General features: G+C 38.5%; 2 protein-coding genes across 5 annotated transcripts; one reads left to right on the forward strand and one right to left on the reverse strand.

Moving 5' to 3' along the window:
* Positions 1-239: 239 nt before the first annotated feature.
* Positions 240-14,651, forward strand: LOC107224818 (CCR4-NOT transcription complex subunit 1). Of its 2 annotated transcripts, none has more exons than XM_015665016.2 (22): positions 240-733; positions 1,654-1,866; positions 2,038-2,472; positions 2,557-2,868; positions 2,984-3,927; positions 4,027-4,174; positions 4,307-5,308; positions 5,416-5,739; positions 5,821-5,934; positions 6,044-6,292; positions 6,383-6,670; positions 6,815-7,057; positions 7,137-7,553; positions 7,888-8,151; positions 8,272-8,489; positions 8,606-8,812; positions 9,247-9,373; positions 9,463-10,991; positions 11,135-13,206; positions 13,329-13,934; positions 14,037-14,376; positions 14,583-14,651. In XM_015665016.2, the coding sequence occupies exons 1-19, from the start codon at positions 632-634 to the stop codon at positions 11,211-11,213; spliced, it is 7,215 nt and encodes a 2,404-aa protein (XP_015520502.1). In that variant the 5' UTR covers positions 240-631; the 3' UTR covers positions 11,214-13,206; positions 13,329-13,934; positions 14,037-14,376; positions 14,583-14,651. The 2 variants fall into 2 exon arrangements, with proteins under 2 accessions (XP_015520502.1, XP_015520503.1); XM_015665017.2 differs by having other exon boundaries at positions 2,572-2,868.
* LOC107224823 (pyruvate dehydrogenase phosphatase regulatory subunit, mitochondrial) lies at positions 12,214-17,167 on the reverse strand. 3 transcript variants are annotated; one of them, XM_015665023.2, is made up of 14 exons: positions 16,661-17,162; positions 16,361-16,573; positions 16,050-16,213; positions 15,780-15,943; positions 15,194-15,377; positions 14,902-15,107; positions 14,477-14,792; positions 14,197-14,354; positions 13,970-14,118; positions 13,681-13,888; positions 13,490-13,579; positions 12,890-13,069; positions 12,606-12,806; positions 12,214-12,505 (listed from the first exon to the last, which is right to left on the reverse strand). In XM_015665023.2, exons 1-14 carry the CDS (start codon positions 16,912-16,914, stop codon positions 12,296-12,298), a joined length of 2,697 nt encoding a protein of 898 aa, XP_015520509.1. In that variant the 5' UTR covers positions 16,915-17,162; the 3' UTR covers positions 12,214-12,295. The 3 variants fall into 3 exon arrangements, with proteins under 3 accessions (XP_015520509.1, XP_046587409.1, XP_046587410.1); XM_046731453.1 differs by lacking the exon at positions 13,490-13,579 and having other exon boundaries at positions 16,661-17,163; XM_046731454.1 differs by lacking the exons at positions 12,214-12,505; positions 12,606-12,806 and adding an exon at positions 13,319-13,401 and having other exon boundaries at positions 12,928-13,069; positions 16,661-17,167.
* Positions 17,168-17,185: the final 18 nt, after the last annotated feature.

Raw genomic sequence — 17,185 nt, forward strand, 5'->3', positions numbered from 1 at the left:
ATTTTACTACCAATAACTTTATTTCAATCTTCATCTCATTGGAACGCTGGTGGATTTTTCTTCCGGTTCCAAATTCAAATCAATGACAAACGAATGTCGCGACGGCAATGAAAATTTTGCGCTAGGTAATCAAGAGCCACCTGGCGGCCAAGATTGTACTAGAAAAGGAAGCATCCGTTTGGCAAATGTGCTAAAGTCACGGCGGATATCAGCGCCACCGAGGCACCAACAGTAAATGAGAAATCGCTGACGAACTAGCCAGCCAGCTATCTCTCTGCCTGGGAGCGAGAAGAAGAGACAGATTGTGTGAAAAAAGAAAAAGAAAAGGAGAAACGCTAAATAAGAAAGAAAGGATATTAAAAAAAAAAGCGGAACGAGGGAGAAGTAGAGTGGATTGTGTGGTGCGATTTCGTGGTGGTATCACCGTTTTTCGCGTTTTCTTTTTGTGTTCCTTTCGCCATGACGTTGATCTGAAATTGTGTTTAAAAATAATAATCCCGATGTTGGTCGTAGGACTGTACAAATGTAGTTTTCATGCTTTTAACAAGGAGAAAATCCGGGGAAGCAATTCGTGGATACCGAAGAAAGCTTCAAACGTGTTTGAAGCTTTCGAGGTCGTATTCATGGAACTATGAACCTGGACTCGTTGTCTTTTACTTTGTCACAAATCAGTTATTTGGTTGCAAATTTGAACAAGAAAAATTTTCGAGAAAGCGCTCAGGAAATATCAGTTGTGAGTAAAACTATCTCTTATTATACCGTTTATATTCAGTTTTTACCCCTCCTCTCTTCACCGCTCCTTTTCCAACGCCCGTATGCTCGTCGTCGAGTCGTGACGTTGTACCTCATCCGAATCAACGCAATATGCTTGCTAAGCATTTTTCACTCCTCCGCGTCTCTTTGACCCCTTTTCAACGAATTCTCGAACCCAACACCTCGCAAAAGTCTGCATAATGCGTAGAGTCTCCTGTTACCATATATCGCATTTCGCAGGATAAATTCGACATATATGCGTGAAATGATGAAAATATTGCTAACTGTAAATTTGGCGGTAACAACTTCAGAGCTTGCTATTCATCTGGTCAACGTCACGTACCTGAGGTAGCAACAAACAAGCTCATGGCTCACTCATTGCCTTGGGAATAGTTGTCGGTGTTTGTACTTGTATATGCTAAGTAAAGCCGTGCGAGGTCAGATACCGGCGAAAAAAAATGAGAGATAAACTATAAATGGAGAATTTGAACTACCTTAACACAGTTAGGTTAAGTTTCAATTTTTATCCCTCCTAGCGACACTGAAAAAAAGGAAATGATTCACCATCCCCGATAATTGGTTGAAAAAAAAACACATCTTCCTAAAAAAGAACATTTGAAATTTAATGCCTACAGATACCAGCGACGTTGTGATACTTATTTTAATATTTTGATAAAAATTATGAATCGAATATATGATACAAATTATCTATTAAACTTTTTATCTTTACTATGTCTTTAAGTTTATTTACTTTTTTTAAGAAAGCAGAGGACTCACATCCTGTTTTCATTATTTACAATTTATACGAATAGCGAATCTTATTTTCATATTGCATTATTCAAAACCCAATCGAGTTCTACATCATCGATGTCTGAGAATTATTCTCTATGTTTTGAACAGTTGGTGCAGTGGAAGGGTCTGGAGGCGGACAGACACTTGCTGCGCTGTTTGTTCTCACATGTCAACTTTTCAACGGGAGAGCAGCCAGAGCCCAACGCAAAAGATTATTATCAAGCTCAGTTGCTCACCCAAGAGTGCATTAATCTTCTCAGCAAGCCGTCCTTCATATCAAACCTCTGTTACGCCATTGATCGCCCCTTACATCAACAAAAAGTAAGTTTAAATGTAAAGAAATATAACACAGAATCATATTTAACTTGTTGTAAAGAAATATAACACAGGATAATTTTTAACTTGTTACATCTGGAAATTTGCTGTAATTAAAGTAATTCTCTATAATTAAAGATGAGCTACAAACATTCAGTTATTCATTTTTTATTTCAGAGCTTAAATCCATCATCAAAATTTTTTCTCAATCTTCGCAAGGTTCTGAAATTGACATCTGTACAAGAAGTTGCCTTCGCGATAGCGTTGTTGCATTCTGAAAATCCAGATATCCAGACGTTAGCATTGGAACACATTAAAAAACAGCTACCTGAATTGATAAAGAATTACATAAACTCGGAAATAAGCAATAAACACCACGAAGGAGGTCTTCACGATTCGTCACCTGAGGTTCTACATCTCATACTGTCGCAGGCATTTCACGAACCCAACCAGTTTGGCCTGCCTATCGAAGCAAAGGAAAAATTTCTCAAGAATTTAAGGCGTGATTTTCCCCGTGAGCTGGTACCGGTGGTGCTAGCACCACTCTTGTATCCAGGCGACGGGGAAATTCCGCAAGCAGCAATTGAATTAAACATGGCTTCCAATCCAATGGTAAATTTTCCATTTACATACATTCAGCTATACGTTATTTGTGCAAAGAAACTTTACTAAGAAACAGTAAAAATTTACTTATAGGGATTTCCCTTTCAGGATGGAAATGCTTTGGTCGAGATGATTATGGAACTCGGATATGGGTTCACCAGTAGCGTTGACGAATGCCGCTCCGCCCTTGCTGGACTGGGGGCCCGAGAAATTACACCAACCGCAGCTGCTCGGGTGTTATCCCTCATGGCTCGTACATGTTCCGGTCTTGATGATGCTGGTGGTTTACAGTCATTCTGGGGAGGTTCCGGTGGCAATCAAGATTCCAGTAAAGAGAAATCTTCTGACGGCAGTACACCTACTACATGGAACGTCGAAGTGTTCATTCAGACTCTGAAAGATCTTGTAAGTAATTATTCCTATAATATTCTGTACAGATGAAGTTTACTTTAATTAAAATTATTATATTTTTTCATTGTCATAGTATAATAATAATAGTATCCATTTCCTTATGTTGCAGCAATCTACTTTATCATGGAATGAGATCATAGTTAAACTTGACCACACTGATTTTATAATCAAGGACAGACAAGGCTTAAACCTGCTAATAACAGGCCTGCGTCTAGGTCTTCAGCATCTAGGATATCCTCTGGATATGTTCCCTGTTGAGTTATTTTACCGACATTGGGATAATGTAGAAGGTCAATTCTCATTGGTACAGCAAGTTCTGAAAAATCCGGACATATTTTGTTTTGCTGATTACCCGTACCATTCGGTAACAGTTGATGTTCTCAAAGCTGCACCAGAAGGCGACAGCAAGGAAGCCGGAACCTGGCGATCACTGAATGTAGTCGAACTTCTGCTTCACATGGCTGAACGAGGTTTATACGGCGCAGTTCAGGAAACATTCAAATGGCCTATTCAACATTGTCCGGACGTTCTCGTCCTGGCCCTACTTCAGATCAATCCCCCACTCACGATACTCCGGCAGGAATTGCTCAGCACTTTGATGCCGATTTTCCTTGGCAATCATCCGAATTCCGCTGTTATTTTACACCATGCTTGGCACGCCAACAATATTCCAATCAAGCCGATAATAATGCATGCCATGGCCGAGTGGTATTTGCGTGGGGAATATGATCAAACAAGGCTATCTCGAATCCTAGATGTGGCTCAGGATTTGAAGGCTCTTTCGATGCTTCTGAACGCCCAATCTTTTCCTTTTGTTATCGATCTGGCCTGTCTAGCCTCACGAAGAGAATATTTGAAACTGGAAAAGTGGCTTACAGATAAGATTAGAGATCACGGAGAATTGTTTGTTGCTGCTTGCGTAAAATTCCTACAACGAAGATGTCCGCACATTATGGGGCCCACTATGAAAGAAGACCCTTCAACTCCGAAGGCTACTCAACTTCCTCAGGAAACACTCAATACCATTCTTGCTTGCCTGCAAGTCTGCGCTGGGTATGCCATTTTGATTATTCATACTTTTTACCAATTTCAAAACTTTATGAAACAAAATTCAGAGTATCGCTGTAATATTCCTATCACTTTCGATTGCAGAAATGTGTCTCAAGATTGTTCCGATGCGATTATGACAATGGTTCAGAACTGCAATCTAATGCTTAGTAAAGCAAGCCTAAGCAGACCACCTCCTGTCATTAGACACAGAGCGCTTGAACCGTTCAATCCTGCTACTTTAGGAGGACAGGTAAGCCCCAGAGTTTGTGCTATTTTGGACTAATTAAAGTTTTGTGTCACAGTAAATTATATTTGAACGTATAATAATTCTCTTATAAGTAAGCCAAAGACTTTATAAAATCATGATCAAACGTTATTACAGCTCTTTTCGTCATCGCAAGTTGATCCATTGGGAAATCTCAGCTCAAGTTTAGCTTCTATGGGCTTGAGCTCTAGTTTGGGACCTCCTAGCAGTTCTGCTTTTAATCTTCCTGGGGCCCTTGGTCCTTTGGTTTCTGCACCTGGTTCACCCTCACGCTTAATGGGTCCATCACCGAGCCCATTCCCTTTGATGCCGCTTTCCGCCCAGCTTCACGCAGGGCCCGTTGGAACGCAAGGACCATCAGTTGTACCGGGTGGTACAACGATAGCAGGATTAAGCCGTCTTGGTCCACCAAGTGGTATTGAAAAGGCTAGATTGCCAGAGACTTCGAATTTGTTTCCTGATATGTCGCAGAATGTATCTAAAGAAATTGAAGACGAAGCGAACAGCTATTTTCAACGCATATACAATCACCCTCCACATCCCACATTGTCGATTGACGAAGTACTTGAAATGTTGAAAAAATTTCAAGATTCCGGTAGCAAAAGAGAGCGTGATGTGTTCAACTGCATGTTGCGCAATTTGTTTGAAGAGTACCGTTTCTTTCCGCAATATCCTGATAAGGAATTGCATATAACAGCTCAATTGTTTGGAGGTATTATTGAGAGAGGGCTTGTTAACACTTATGTCGCCTTGGGATTGGCGTTACGCTGTGTTCTTGACGCTTTGAGAAAACCGGAGGCTAGTAAAATGTATTATTTTGGAATCGCTGCATTGGACCGCTTCAAAAGTCGGTTAAAGGAATATCAGAAGTATTGCGAACATGTCAGGGCTATCCAACACTTCAGTGAATTCCCACCACATCTTATCGAGTATGTCGAATATGGCCTCCAGGGACAAGAACCTCCCACCAGACCTCAGGGTCAAGTACTTCCAAAGTCAATAGCTGCCATGCTAGCACCAGCTACTATTCCTTACAAAACTATCACTACAACGACTGTTACAACAACTACTACCCAAGCCAAACCATCTACAACTCCCACTACGTCGCTCTCTGCCAGGGTAAGACTTGAGACATTAAATCATTATGTGAGAACTTGAACAATGAGCAAATTTAACCATCTACTGGTTGTATACATTCATTGTGGTATTTTGTTTGCTTGTTTTAGCCATCAATTGCAAATGCGACCAACATAGACACATTGCTTGTTGCCACGGATAAGGAGGAGAAGATTACAGCACCACCGGAAAGTTTGCAAGATAAAACTGCATTTATATTCAATAATTTGAGTCAGCTTAATCTGCAACAGAAATGTGATGAAATTCGAGAGATAGTTACCGAAGAGTACTGGCCATGGATGGCTCAGTATTTAGTTATGAAACGTGCTAGCATTGAATTGAATTTCCATGCCCTTTATTCCAACTTTCTTGACTGTCTTAAAGTACCCGATGTGAATAAAATGGTCACCAGAGAAACTTTCCGAAACATCAAGGTGGGTTCTACATTTCTTTATTGAATTCATAAACAAATTGATGGATAAATGTACCTACATTTAATTTTTGTATACTTTCAGGTACTGCTACGAAGCGACAAAGGAATAGCAAACTTTTCTGACCGCTCTCTATTGAAGAACTTGGGTCATTGGCTGGGAATGCTGACATTAGGAAGAAACAATCCAATCTTCCATGTAACCACAACCTTACCTATTTTCTTAAATATTTGTGTAGCATATCTGTAAATTCCAGATTATCTTGGAGGAATGTTACTTAGAAAAATTATTTCTATTTTATTTACAGATTGATATAGATTTGAAAAGCTTACTTGTCGAGGCGTATCACAAAGGTCAACAAGAACTCTTGTATGTTGTGCCATTCGTAGCTAAAGTATTGGAAAGCTGTGCAAAAAGCCGTGTCTTTCGTCCTCCCAATCCCTGGACTATGGCAATAATGAATGTTTTGGCTGAGTTACATCAGGAACCTGATCTAAAACTGAATCTGAAATTTGAAATTGAGGTGCTCTGCAAGAATCTGAGTATCGACGTATCCGTGAGTTTTCCTTCGTTTATTACTGTTATAGAAATTGAGAAATAGATAGAATCAACCTCATTTCAATGTACAAAATTTACTCTATTTTAGGAATTGAAGCCAGCCATCTATTTGAAAGATCCCGAAAAACTGAGAAACTTGGAATACCAATTATCACACCCGAATAAGAAACCAGAAGTCGCTGCAAATCCGCTCCCACCACAGCCTCCTGCTGAGGAACTTGTCAGACCAACAACAACTGGAACTGTAGTCCCACAACAGGCACCTCCTGTAAATACAACACCTTCATTGCCGACTAGTCCACCCGAACCACGATTCAATTACATGGATATATCAGTGACTGGTATTGCTTCACAGCACATCACTATCAACAACCAGGTGAATTACGCTTTCAAATATACCGTGATGTAAATAAAATCAGAAGTCTAAATGAACTAAAAAGTCATGATAGCACGGTGACTCAGACCAGATGCAATTAGCAAAAATATTTTTTCTCATAAAATGTTTGTGTCTTATTATTAGCTGCCACTTTTCCAAGCACACCCACACCTCAAACAATTTGTGCGTTCCGCTGTTGAACGAGCTATTCAAGAGTGGATTCACCCTGTCGTAGATAGATCAATAAAAATAGCATTGACAACAAGTGAACAAATTGTCAGAAAAGATTTTGCACTCGACCCCGAAGAGATCAGGATGCGTACTGCTGCCCGTCATATGGTGCGCAATCTCACTGCTGGAATGGCCATGATAACGTGCCGAGAACAGGTATGAATTACTAAGTCATACGGAAATTAGATATCTCATTGATTAGGGTGATGTACTAATTATCAACTCGTCAATCCAGGTACTCACTTCAATCAGCACAAACCTGAAGCAATCATTTGTAGCTGCACTGATGGGAACTACTCCACAACAAAAGGAGCTAGCTGAACAAGCGGCGAGTATAGTGGCTGCTGATAACATGGAACTTGCGTGCGCATTTGTACAGAAAACAGCGATTGAAAAAGCTATTCCTGAGATGGATAAGAGACTACTAAATGAGATAGAACTACGTAAGATTGCTAGACAAGAAGGAAGGAGGTACTGTGATCCCTTAGCTAAATATCAGGCAGAGAGAATGCCTGAACAAATAAGACTTAAAGTCGGAGGAGTTACTCCACAACAAATGGCTGTTTATGAGGAATTCGCAAGGAACATTCCAGGGTTTCTACCTCTTTCTGAACGTGACACTCAAGCTCTCTTTATGCCTAAGCCGGTCACTGTGAGTATATTATTATTCCGTTTTATAAATCCTTCAGCATCAAATATTATGTATGTAGATAAAATTGTATGCCGATGCGTAGTGAGGAAAATATGAAAAAGAGTAAAAACCTCCATCTCCTATTTTACAAAGTCACTCCGAGTGAATCCCTTCCAGCATGGTACCTCAACTTGGTAAATTAAAGGTGAAAGACCCATTACTCGATTATTAAATTACCTACGTATTTATAGTAAATACAGAAAATCGTTCAGGAAAAAAAAAGAAAGAGGCCGAAAATGGTAAATTTAAATAACCATTAGGATTAAGGGACAAAATTTCTATTGTAATGTTGAAGGAACCTGCTGCTACAGCATTCGCGGCAAATCCGGCAGTTGCAGTTGCTACACCTCAGCAAGTCGCAGCATATGCAGCTGCTGTTAACAATGACGAAGTTGGTGCCATGTTAGAAAAACTTGCCACAGAAGTAGATCTACTTTTGGCAGCTATGGGTCCAGGTGTTCCGCCACCACAACACGCTGCGCTACATGCACTTCTCGATTCTATCATCCTTACCAGAAGATCCAGGGACACTGGTGCTGCTATGGCGCTATTGAAAAAGGTAATTAACTCATAACTGCCAAAAAAATGTTATCTATGTTATTTCTGCAGTACAAGTTTCACGCAAACTTAATATAATACTTTCTTCTTCAGTAAAATAAATTTTTTTGAATGTGTCTAGGCTGTAGAAGGATTGCTAGATGGTCCCACCATTTCAACTGGTGTTAATGATGGAGAAATAATGCTGCGATACAGGGAATTACATCTTCGTATCCTTAAGTGCCTTCAAGATCCACGAGCTTATGGCATGCAGTGGACAAACAAACATGTAACTCGATGTTTAACGGAATGCAGAGAAGAGTTCCGTTACAATTTTGAAGCTGTCGATTACTTGATAAGGTGAGTTCTGTTTTTTTCAAACAGTCAGAACATAATCATTGCTGAGGCAAGTTAGTGTTAACGCGGTTTTCACATTAAATAATGATTCTTTGTAATAATCAATACAATTCTTCCAGATCTCACTTGTTGAACCTACCGCAATTTGATTACGCTCTGGCTCAGGCAATGGATGCTGGTGCTGCCATGGCTACTGCTTTTGCTATGCAACTAGTGCAGCTCTATCTAATTGATGAGAGACAAACTACTCATGTTACGGAATCTGACTTATTCAATACAATTGAAATTCTAGCTAGAATGGCACATCATCGAGCACCACCTGAAGGGTTAGTGTACATTTAGTAAAACTATAATATTATAATTACAAGACTATTTGATGCAAATTTTTTTTTATCTGAAGAAACGATATTAAATACGTGAACTGAGCTAGTTGTTGCTTGAGAGTTTAACTACTGCTTACCAGGATAACAAACTTCATTACCATTATCATTAATCATGGTAGAAATATAGATTTTGCAAATGGTTAAAAATAAATCACGAACAAGCGTAATTTAATAAGGATAGGTTTTTCATCTAATGTAAATGGTTATTGCTATTTTTATATTCCTTTCTGTCATAGACAGCAGTTGATTTTAAAGTATTTATACAGCTGACAATGAGTTGTAGAGATAGAAACCTTGAAATAGTAATAGCTTGATCGTAGGCAGGCTCCTTGATTCCTTATTTACTTAAACCTCACATTGGACATCTTTCTGTGCAGGATTTCAATATTCAGGCTTACGAGTTTGATAGAATCATTACGGGCTAATCATGACCCAGCTGTACTGGCAGACAGAGCCCCAGCTGGACCAACTGCTCATATTCACTCAGGGATTCTCCAGGTGAGAGTAAGTAAACTTCGCAAATTCATCCACACTTGAATAATAAATTATGCGACTACTGCAGCAAACTTAAGCCGAAAATTTATCCCTTTCAGACTCGGGATTTCGACGATCCTCCTGGACTGATGGAAAAGACCGAATACTTGTTACGTGAATGGGTATCCATGCACCACAATCCAACGCACGCCCGTGATCCAACAAAAGCATTCGGAATGTTTGTCCACCAGATGAATATTCACGGAATATTAAAAACTGACGATCTCATTACACGATTCTTCAAGCTCAGTACACAAATGTGCGTTGATCTCTGCTACAGAGCACTGGGTGAACCAAATGCTGCTCCTTCTGTGGTGCGTGCGAAGTGCTTCCATACATTGGATGCCTTTGTTCGTCTTGTTGCGCTTTTGGTAAAGCATTCAGGGGACACTGCAAATACGCACACTAAAATCAACCTCCTGAACAAGGTTCTGGGCATTGTCGCCGGTGTTCTTCTGCAAGATCATGAAATGCGCGGAACGGACTTTCAACAGCTACCTTATCATCGAATATTTGTTATGCTGTTCCTTGAGCTGTGTGCTCCCGAACCTGTGCTTGAGGCCGTTAATTACCAAGTACTGACTGCCTTCTGCCACACGCTGCACATATTACGTCCAGCAAAGGCCTCAGGCTTTTGTTACGCTTGGTTGGAGCTGGTTTCGCACCGAGTATTTATTGGTCGTATGCTCGCTATTACTCCACAACAAAAATGCTGGGGCATGTACGCTCAGTTGCTCATTGATCTCTTCAAGTATCTTGCACCATATCTGCGCAATGCTGAGCTAGCAAAGCCAGTAACTCTCTTATACAAGGGGACGCTGCGAGTACTGTTGGTTTTATTACATGACTTCCCAGAATTTTTATGCGACTATCATTACGGATTCTGCGATGTGATACCCCCAAATTGTATTCAAATGAGAAACCTCATTCTCAGTGCTTTCCCGAGAAATATGCGCCTCCCCGATCCTTTTACCCCGAATTTGAAAGTCGACATGCTGCAAGAAATCGCCCATGCACCAAGAGTTCTATCGAACTTTGCCTCTATGATACAACCGCTTAGTTTCAAGAAAGAATTGGATTCATACTTGAAAGCCAGAGCCCCTGTTACTTTCCTTTCAGAACTTCGCAGTAACTTGCAGGTTTCACAGGAGGCTGGAATGCGCTACAATATTCAATTGATGAACGCCCTTGTTCTGTATGTCGGGACACAGGCTATAGCATTCATTCGTAGCAAAGGACATACTCCCAACATGTCGACAATTGCTCATGCCGCACACATGGATATATTCCAAAATCTAGCTGTTGATCTCGATACAGAAGGGCGTTACTTATTCCTAAATGCAATTGCAAATCAGTTGCGATATCCCAACAGTCATACGCATTATTTCAGTTGTACCTTGTTGTACCTATTCGCTGAAGCTAACACTGAAGCTATTCAAGAACAAATAACACGAGTCCTTCTTGAAAGGCTGATTGTCAACAGACCACATCCCTGGGGACTTCTCATTACCTTTATTGAACTCATTAAAAATCCTACCTACAACTTCTGGAAGCATGAGTTTGTCCACTGTGCACCAGAAATCGAAAAGTAAGTATCTAGTGCCAGTATTATAATTTAATGTTTACGAAAATTAAATTGACCTTCCTTTCGAAATTATTTTTTTTTTTTTTGTCACATATTCGACGGAAAATTATTGGTTGCCCAATTAATCTGGGATTTTTTATTTACAGATTATTCGAATCAGTGGCTCGATCGTGTATGGTACAGAAACAGGTCCAGCCACCTCCAGAACCGGAGATCCCAGAGTGATAAAACGTTTTATACTTGAAAATATCGATTTGTGTACAGTAAATTGGTAAATAAGAATCGCGTGTAAAAAGTTGTTGATCTACGAATAGATGTACTATAATAATAACTTGGGCTTAACGTATTAATGATTTTCTTGGTGAAGAATGAAAAATAATCTTATAGTGACTGTAATAATAACAATAATAATAACAACAATAATAATAATTAAAAAATAGTGTAAGTGAAGTAACAAGTAATTAAAATGTCAATATTTTAATAAACTCTATCTTGCATCGGTGAAGATGCAACGAACAATTCAGCTATAGAAAAAACTTTCTTTTGAATAATTGATGAAAAGAAGACTTGGTTGATATCAGTTGCATTATAAATATTAAATAGTACAATGCAGCGCATAATCATGCAATTGAAAATAGCTGAAATGTGTAATAATGGTGTTCAGTAGTATATAATATAAGGAGTTTTTTTCATTAGCACATAATGGACCGACCAATGAACTGAAAAAGTTTCAAACTAAATGGTGCAAAGTTATATGTTTATGTAAGTGAAAAATAAATTTGTACCATATCTATATCAGAAGTACATTGGTGGCCAATGAGGGTTTCAGTTGACTAATGTTTGCTAAATATAGATATGTACATGTATATCAATCACTCTGACGAGTGGTGTATGCAATTATGGTACCACGCAATTTTAATATAATTTTGTCTTTGAAACAAGTTCAAACTCATGAAATAAACATTCTTTTCGTTTTGTATACTAAAACCTATCCAATTGCCACAATTTTTTATGCATGCATTTCTATATTCGGATGAAGGTTCTGAAGATTTATGTAACTGTTTATGAGAATATAATAGAATTAAATTACTTTCTGAATAACGCCAAAGCACACTTTTATCAAATACTCTCCCAGACGCCGTTGTAGTAGCATACTATACGGTTTTAAAATGACAATAAGTATTATATAATATAAAGACCAATAAAGTAAAACCCCCGGATAAAATAATTTATAAATATTAAATAATTTATTCATATGAAATATATACATTATTTGTACAACTTGTAACAAATATTAATTCAATACGTTATGTGCTTTGTAAATCACGGGTAGCGTGATATGAGTCTCTCTCTGTGTCTGGGAACTTGGTTGGTAGATTGGGACTGTGGAGGTGACATTTTGCATGAAATTTGATACCTGAGATATCAATTTCATAGTCCCCAGATAAAACATATTCATTTGACACATCTTGAGTTTTTCCGTTCTCGTCTAAATTTTGTACAAAACCAAGACAAACCTGAAACACATTATAGTTTGATTAATCAATGAATCGGGTTTTCAATTATGATTCAAGAAAATTTTATTCATTTTCCATTATCATCAGAAAAGTGACATACTTGTTTCTTGAACGTAAAACCGTATCCAGTTGTTGTAGTCATGCCACAATATTTTCCATCTCGGTAAATAGGCTCCCCACCCCAACACCAGGGATCAATATCAGGGTCATGATCAGTAACTAATAATTGAACATACTTGCGACGGACGCCGTCTTCTCTTTGTTTCAATAAAGCATCTCGACCAATGAAGTCTACGCTTTTCTATAAAATTGGTTTCAAACATTTTTGTAATCAAATTATTATCATGTTGGATATGCAATAACGTTTGTTTCGATTAGGCTTACATCGAATTTCACACGCCAGGCTCTACCACATTCCAATGGTGTAGTAAACGTGTCCAAATCTTGACCCCAAAAAGCATAAAACTTTTCAACACGAAGAGCCCTCGTAGCATAATAACCAGCGTGCATTATCCCGTATTTCTCTCCTGCTTCTATCAGCCTGGTATAGACATGTAAAGCAAACTGCGACACACGGAAAAGTTATTACTTACATAAATGGTTCAATTATATGAACATGTTGATGATTTTCGAGCTATCATTCACAGAAAATAATTATAGTGATGATGAACAAGAATAGCTACAGGTTTGGCTGAAAAATGGTGAGTAAGCATGTGTGACCGAGTGCTACATGTTTACCATTGGTGCTATTTATTAACAAAGCCGAACTTCAACCAAATTCTACAGTGTATTGATAGGAAAATAATTAATTACCATTCACTAGTTTCAGGACCTATTGGATAACGTGGGGACATCAGAAAGGAGAATTTCCATTTCGCTTTTGTTGGACAAACAAACTAGGATAGTATTGAATCAATGTCCTGCTATTAGCTGTACAAATTTTAAGTAAGAGTAGCGGAACGCTACTGCTGATTTTACACGTACCTCATTTGGTATATACAGGACATACCCGAGCTCTCCCGTGTGTGTGAGGTTCATCGCTCTTATACCATTGGCTAAGCCGACGTCGAGTTCCTAAACAGCATCAATAGTTATGCAATAGTTTCTAATTCACTGTCTATTATCACTTCTAGAAATTCTAAAAGTAATAAACTTTGTAACCTCAGGTATAATACCTTGAAAGTGAAAAAGGGAAAGTTCTTTGCATTTAGATCTGTATCTGTAAGTTCAGACAGCAATTCTCGAGTGGCAGGACCCATAATACAAATAGCTGTGTAAGCTGAGGTGACATCTGATACCGCTACTGATCCGTCAGAAGGTAAATGACGTCGAATCCAGTTTTTGCAGCGAGTTTGTTGTATTGTTGGGGCAATCATCATATAGCTGGATATAATTACCAAGATACATTTTTTGTAGACATAATATACTGGTGAGACTGTCAAAATTTTATAAATAGATACTCACTGATTCACAGCAATTCTTGCTAAGCTACAATCATTTTCATAACCACCCAAATGATTTTGCATTCCAGTATGAATGATGCTGCCAACTGGTACGTCAACGTCATTGGAACACAAATACTGAAGCAAGTCCACAACTTCTGTACTGTTCGACTATGAGAATCAATAATGATTGAGAATTTAGACTAAATGGAAGTGTGTAAAACTTGAGAAAAAAATATATATTTATACCCATAAATCGATTTTCGTAAAAGACGAGTAGTCACTCAGCCCAACTGTTTCACGACAAGCTGCATACTCGTTTGCAACATAATCAAACCAGGGCGGCTTACCAAATGTGTTCGTGTATGCAATTTTGTATTTCCGCGATCCGTCAATCGGGTCTATGTCTAAATGGAATTCAAATACCAGGTTTGTTTATCTTTCTTAAATTTTAAACATTAACCAAGCCCATACATGCATACTTTTATTCTCAAAGCCGTATTTGCAATGCTAAGACCTGAATTGTTACCATTTTCATCTGCTGGTTGAAACCAAGATGGTCTTTCGTATCCCATTACTTGCCCGAATACAGCACCAGCTTCTCTTAATTTTGGATATATTGGCGACATTCGCAGATTTCTGCCAGTTTGAAACTCGTGTTGGGGATATTGCAATGCGTAATGCATACCAGGAACTTCTTTTACTCGATCTCGCAAAAATTTTCGATTGTTATGGAGCCCAAGAAAACGAGAAACGTCCAGTTCATACATATCGAGCGACGTAGAACCATTTACTATCAGCTCAGCTGTTGCCTGACCGATTCCTCCAGCAGCTGATATGCCAACCTGATGATAAAGTAATTTTTAATTGTGATATAAAATAGTTATCAAATATAAGTGGAAAATATCGGTACAGTATAAATGTTAGTTATATATGTTAAAGCTCTAAACTTACAGTCTTCATTCCAGCAGCAATGTAATAATTTTGTATTTCAGGAGCCTCTCCTACAATCCACTTGCAATCTGGTGAGAATGCCTCTGGGCCATTACATAATCTTTCAAGCACAACATTTCCTAAACTAGGCATTCGATGGAGCATTTGTTCCAGTAATACATGGAAATGATCCCAATCTTCAGGTAAATATCGCTCGTTAGTATTACCTACGTTTAAGATGTGCAAAAATAATTATTTAGCTGCAAGAAACTAAATCTCTTAATTTACTTCGAAACTTGGAAACATGATCTACCAGGGATTATTCCATTTTCAAAGGCTGGCTTGGCGACAGGTTCAAATCCACCAGCCAGTAGTCGACCGTTATTTTCACGGAAGTATATGTATCCATCCAAGTCACGAATAACCGGTGTCATTGGATCTAAACCTACCATTGGTTTTGTATGCAGATAATAGTGTTCCACTGGATGCAAAGGAACCTACAAATCACGAGTTTTCATTACAATGAAATAATACTATTGTTAATCATCCTAAGGTGAATAATTACCAGCTGACCCTCTAGATGTACTTTATCACATCATAAATCAGCAGAATTAAAATGGTATATTCTACTAATTCTAAATAATTAAAAATTAACTGCAGTTTTTTTACAACGAGCAATTTTTCACTTTAGGATTTCCTATTGAAAGTTAGATGAAGCATGCTGTGAGCCAAACTTATGGAGCAAGAGATATCCTTCTATTGGCAGAATACATTCTACTGCATTAAATGGAATTGAAATTTACAGTGCATGAGTGACAGATGAGAGAGTCAGAGAAATTGAAAGAAGGGAACCTTTAGCTACCAGTTTATCTTACATCGTGCAGTGAGGTAACACTAACTTTGACAAAAGGCTCACTTAGTTTCCCAACACTTCGTGCCCAGAAACCAGCACAGTTAACAAAGAACTGGCATTCAATAGTGCCGCATGTTGTTTCAACAGCCTCAATAGAGTTTTCTTTGTTGACTATGTGCGTCACTTTGCAGTTTTCGTACACCCTAACACCTAACAAATAGTTCAATTATTTTCCTGAAATTCCCTTAATGTTTTAGAAAGTATTTATTCTCATAAGAGCATTAAGACATTGAAGAGTGAAGAACAACAGAAATACCCTTCTCTTGAGCCTCTGTTATCAATGAAATACAAGTTTGATATGGATCACCGACACCGTCTCCAGGAATCCATAAAGCACCAGCCAAGTCATCTACTCTTAGCATGGGACACAATTGTGTAACATCTTCTGCAGATATCAGTTCACATTCTATATTCCAGGAGCTAAAAATGAAGAGGATTAAAATCTGATCGATCCCATTTCAACCATCATATTAAATGTTACTAAATGTTTTATAAAACAGATAAAATCACATTCGGTGTTTTAGTTAAAGACATGTGAATGATGTGGCATCATTACAACGAACTTACACAGACTGTGCTTTCATCCTGCGAAATACAGTCATACGATCTTTGGTGCGCGCAAGAGAAAGACTTCCACATTGTTTCCACCCAGTAGGTCTCCCAATTTTCTCCAATGCTTTGTACAACGCAATACTGTTTTGAGCTAATTTTAATTGAGCAAGACTCGGTTTAAATGCTCCAATCAAGCCGGAAGAATGCCATGTCGTACCACCCCCCAATCTAGATGCAAAACAACATAAATTCAATAATTCGTTTTTGTGTGTCTTAGACATTTCATTTACATATGTGAAAAAGTTAATACTCCACCTGCCACCTTCAACTATAATTGTCTGGGGTCCCCATCCCATCTGAGCAAGATGATAAGCAACAGCCGCCCCCACAACACCTCCTCCGCAAATAACAACACGAGCTTCTTTTGGAGGTACTGATATAACATTTGGATGTGAATTGTCTTCGAGTCTTGAAGTTGTAGAACTTATACCTCGACGATATGTATTCCATGGCAAATAGAATTTTCGCAAATGCGATCTTCCAGGGTACAACTTTGGTTGACACCACATCGTTGCGCGTTTTCAACGAATTACGTTTCTCATCCTCATCTGTCTGACGAATGTAAGGTGATTCGTTTCTTCAAATGAAATACTTATGCTTCAAGGTGTGGGGACGGTTTGAACAAAATGAAAATTATTGTTTTCGTACGTAGTGTGAATCTTCCTTAAATTTCTACTTCGCATCTACCTAAGTATGTACAATACTACATAACATTTCCAACTGTCAAAAATAACCAAAAATAACGATTCGAATACATATATATCATGGAGACTAAATATA

Source organism: Neodiprion lecontei, chromosome 2 (genome assembly GCF_021901455.1).
Source record: "Neodiprion lecontei isolate iyNeoLeco1 chromosome 2, iyNeoLeco1.1, whole genome shotgun sequence".
NCBI classification, from domain to species: Eukaryota; Metazoa; Arthropoda; class Insecta; order Hymenoptera; family Diprionidae; genus Neodiprion; species Neodiprion lecontei.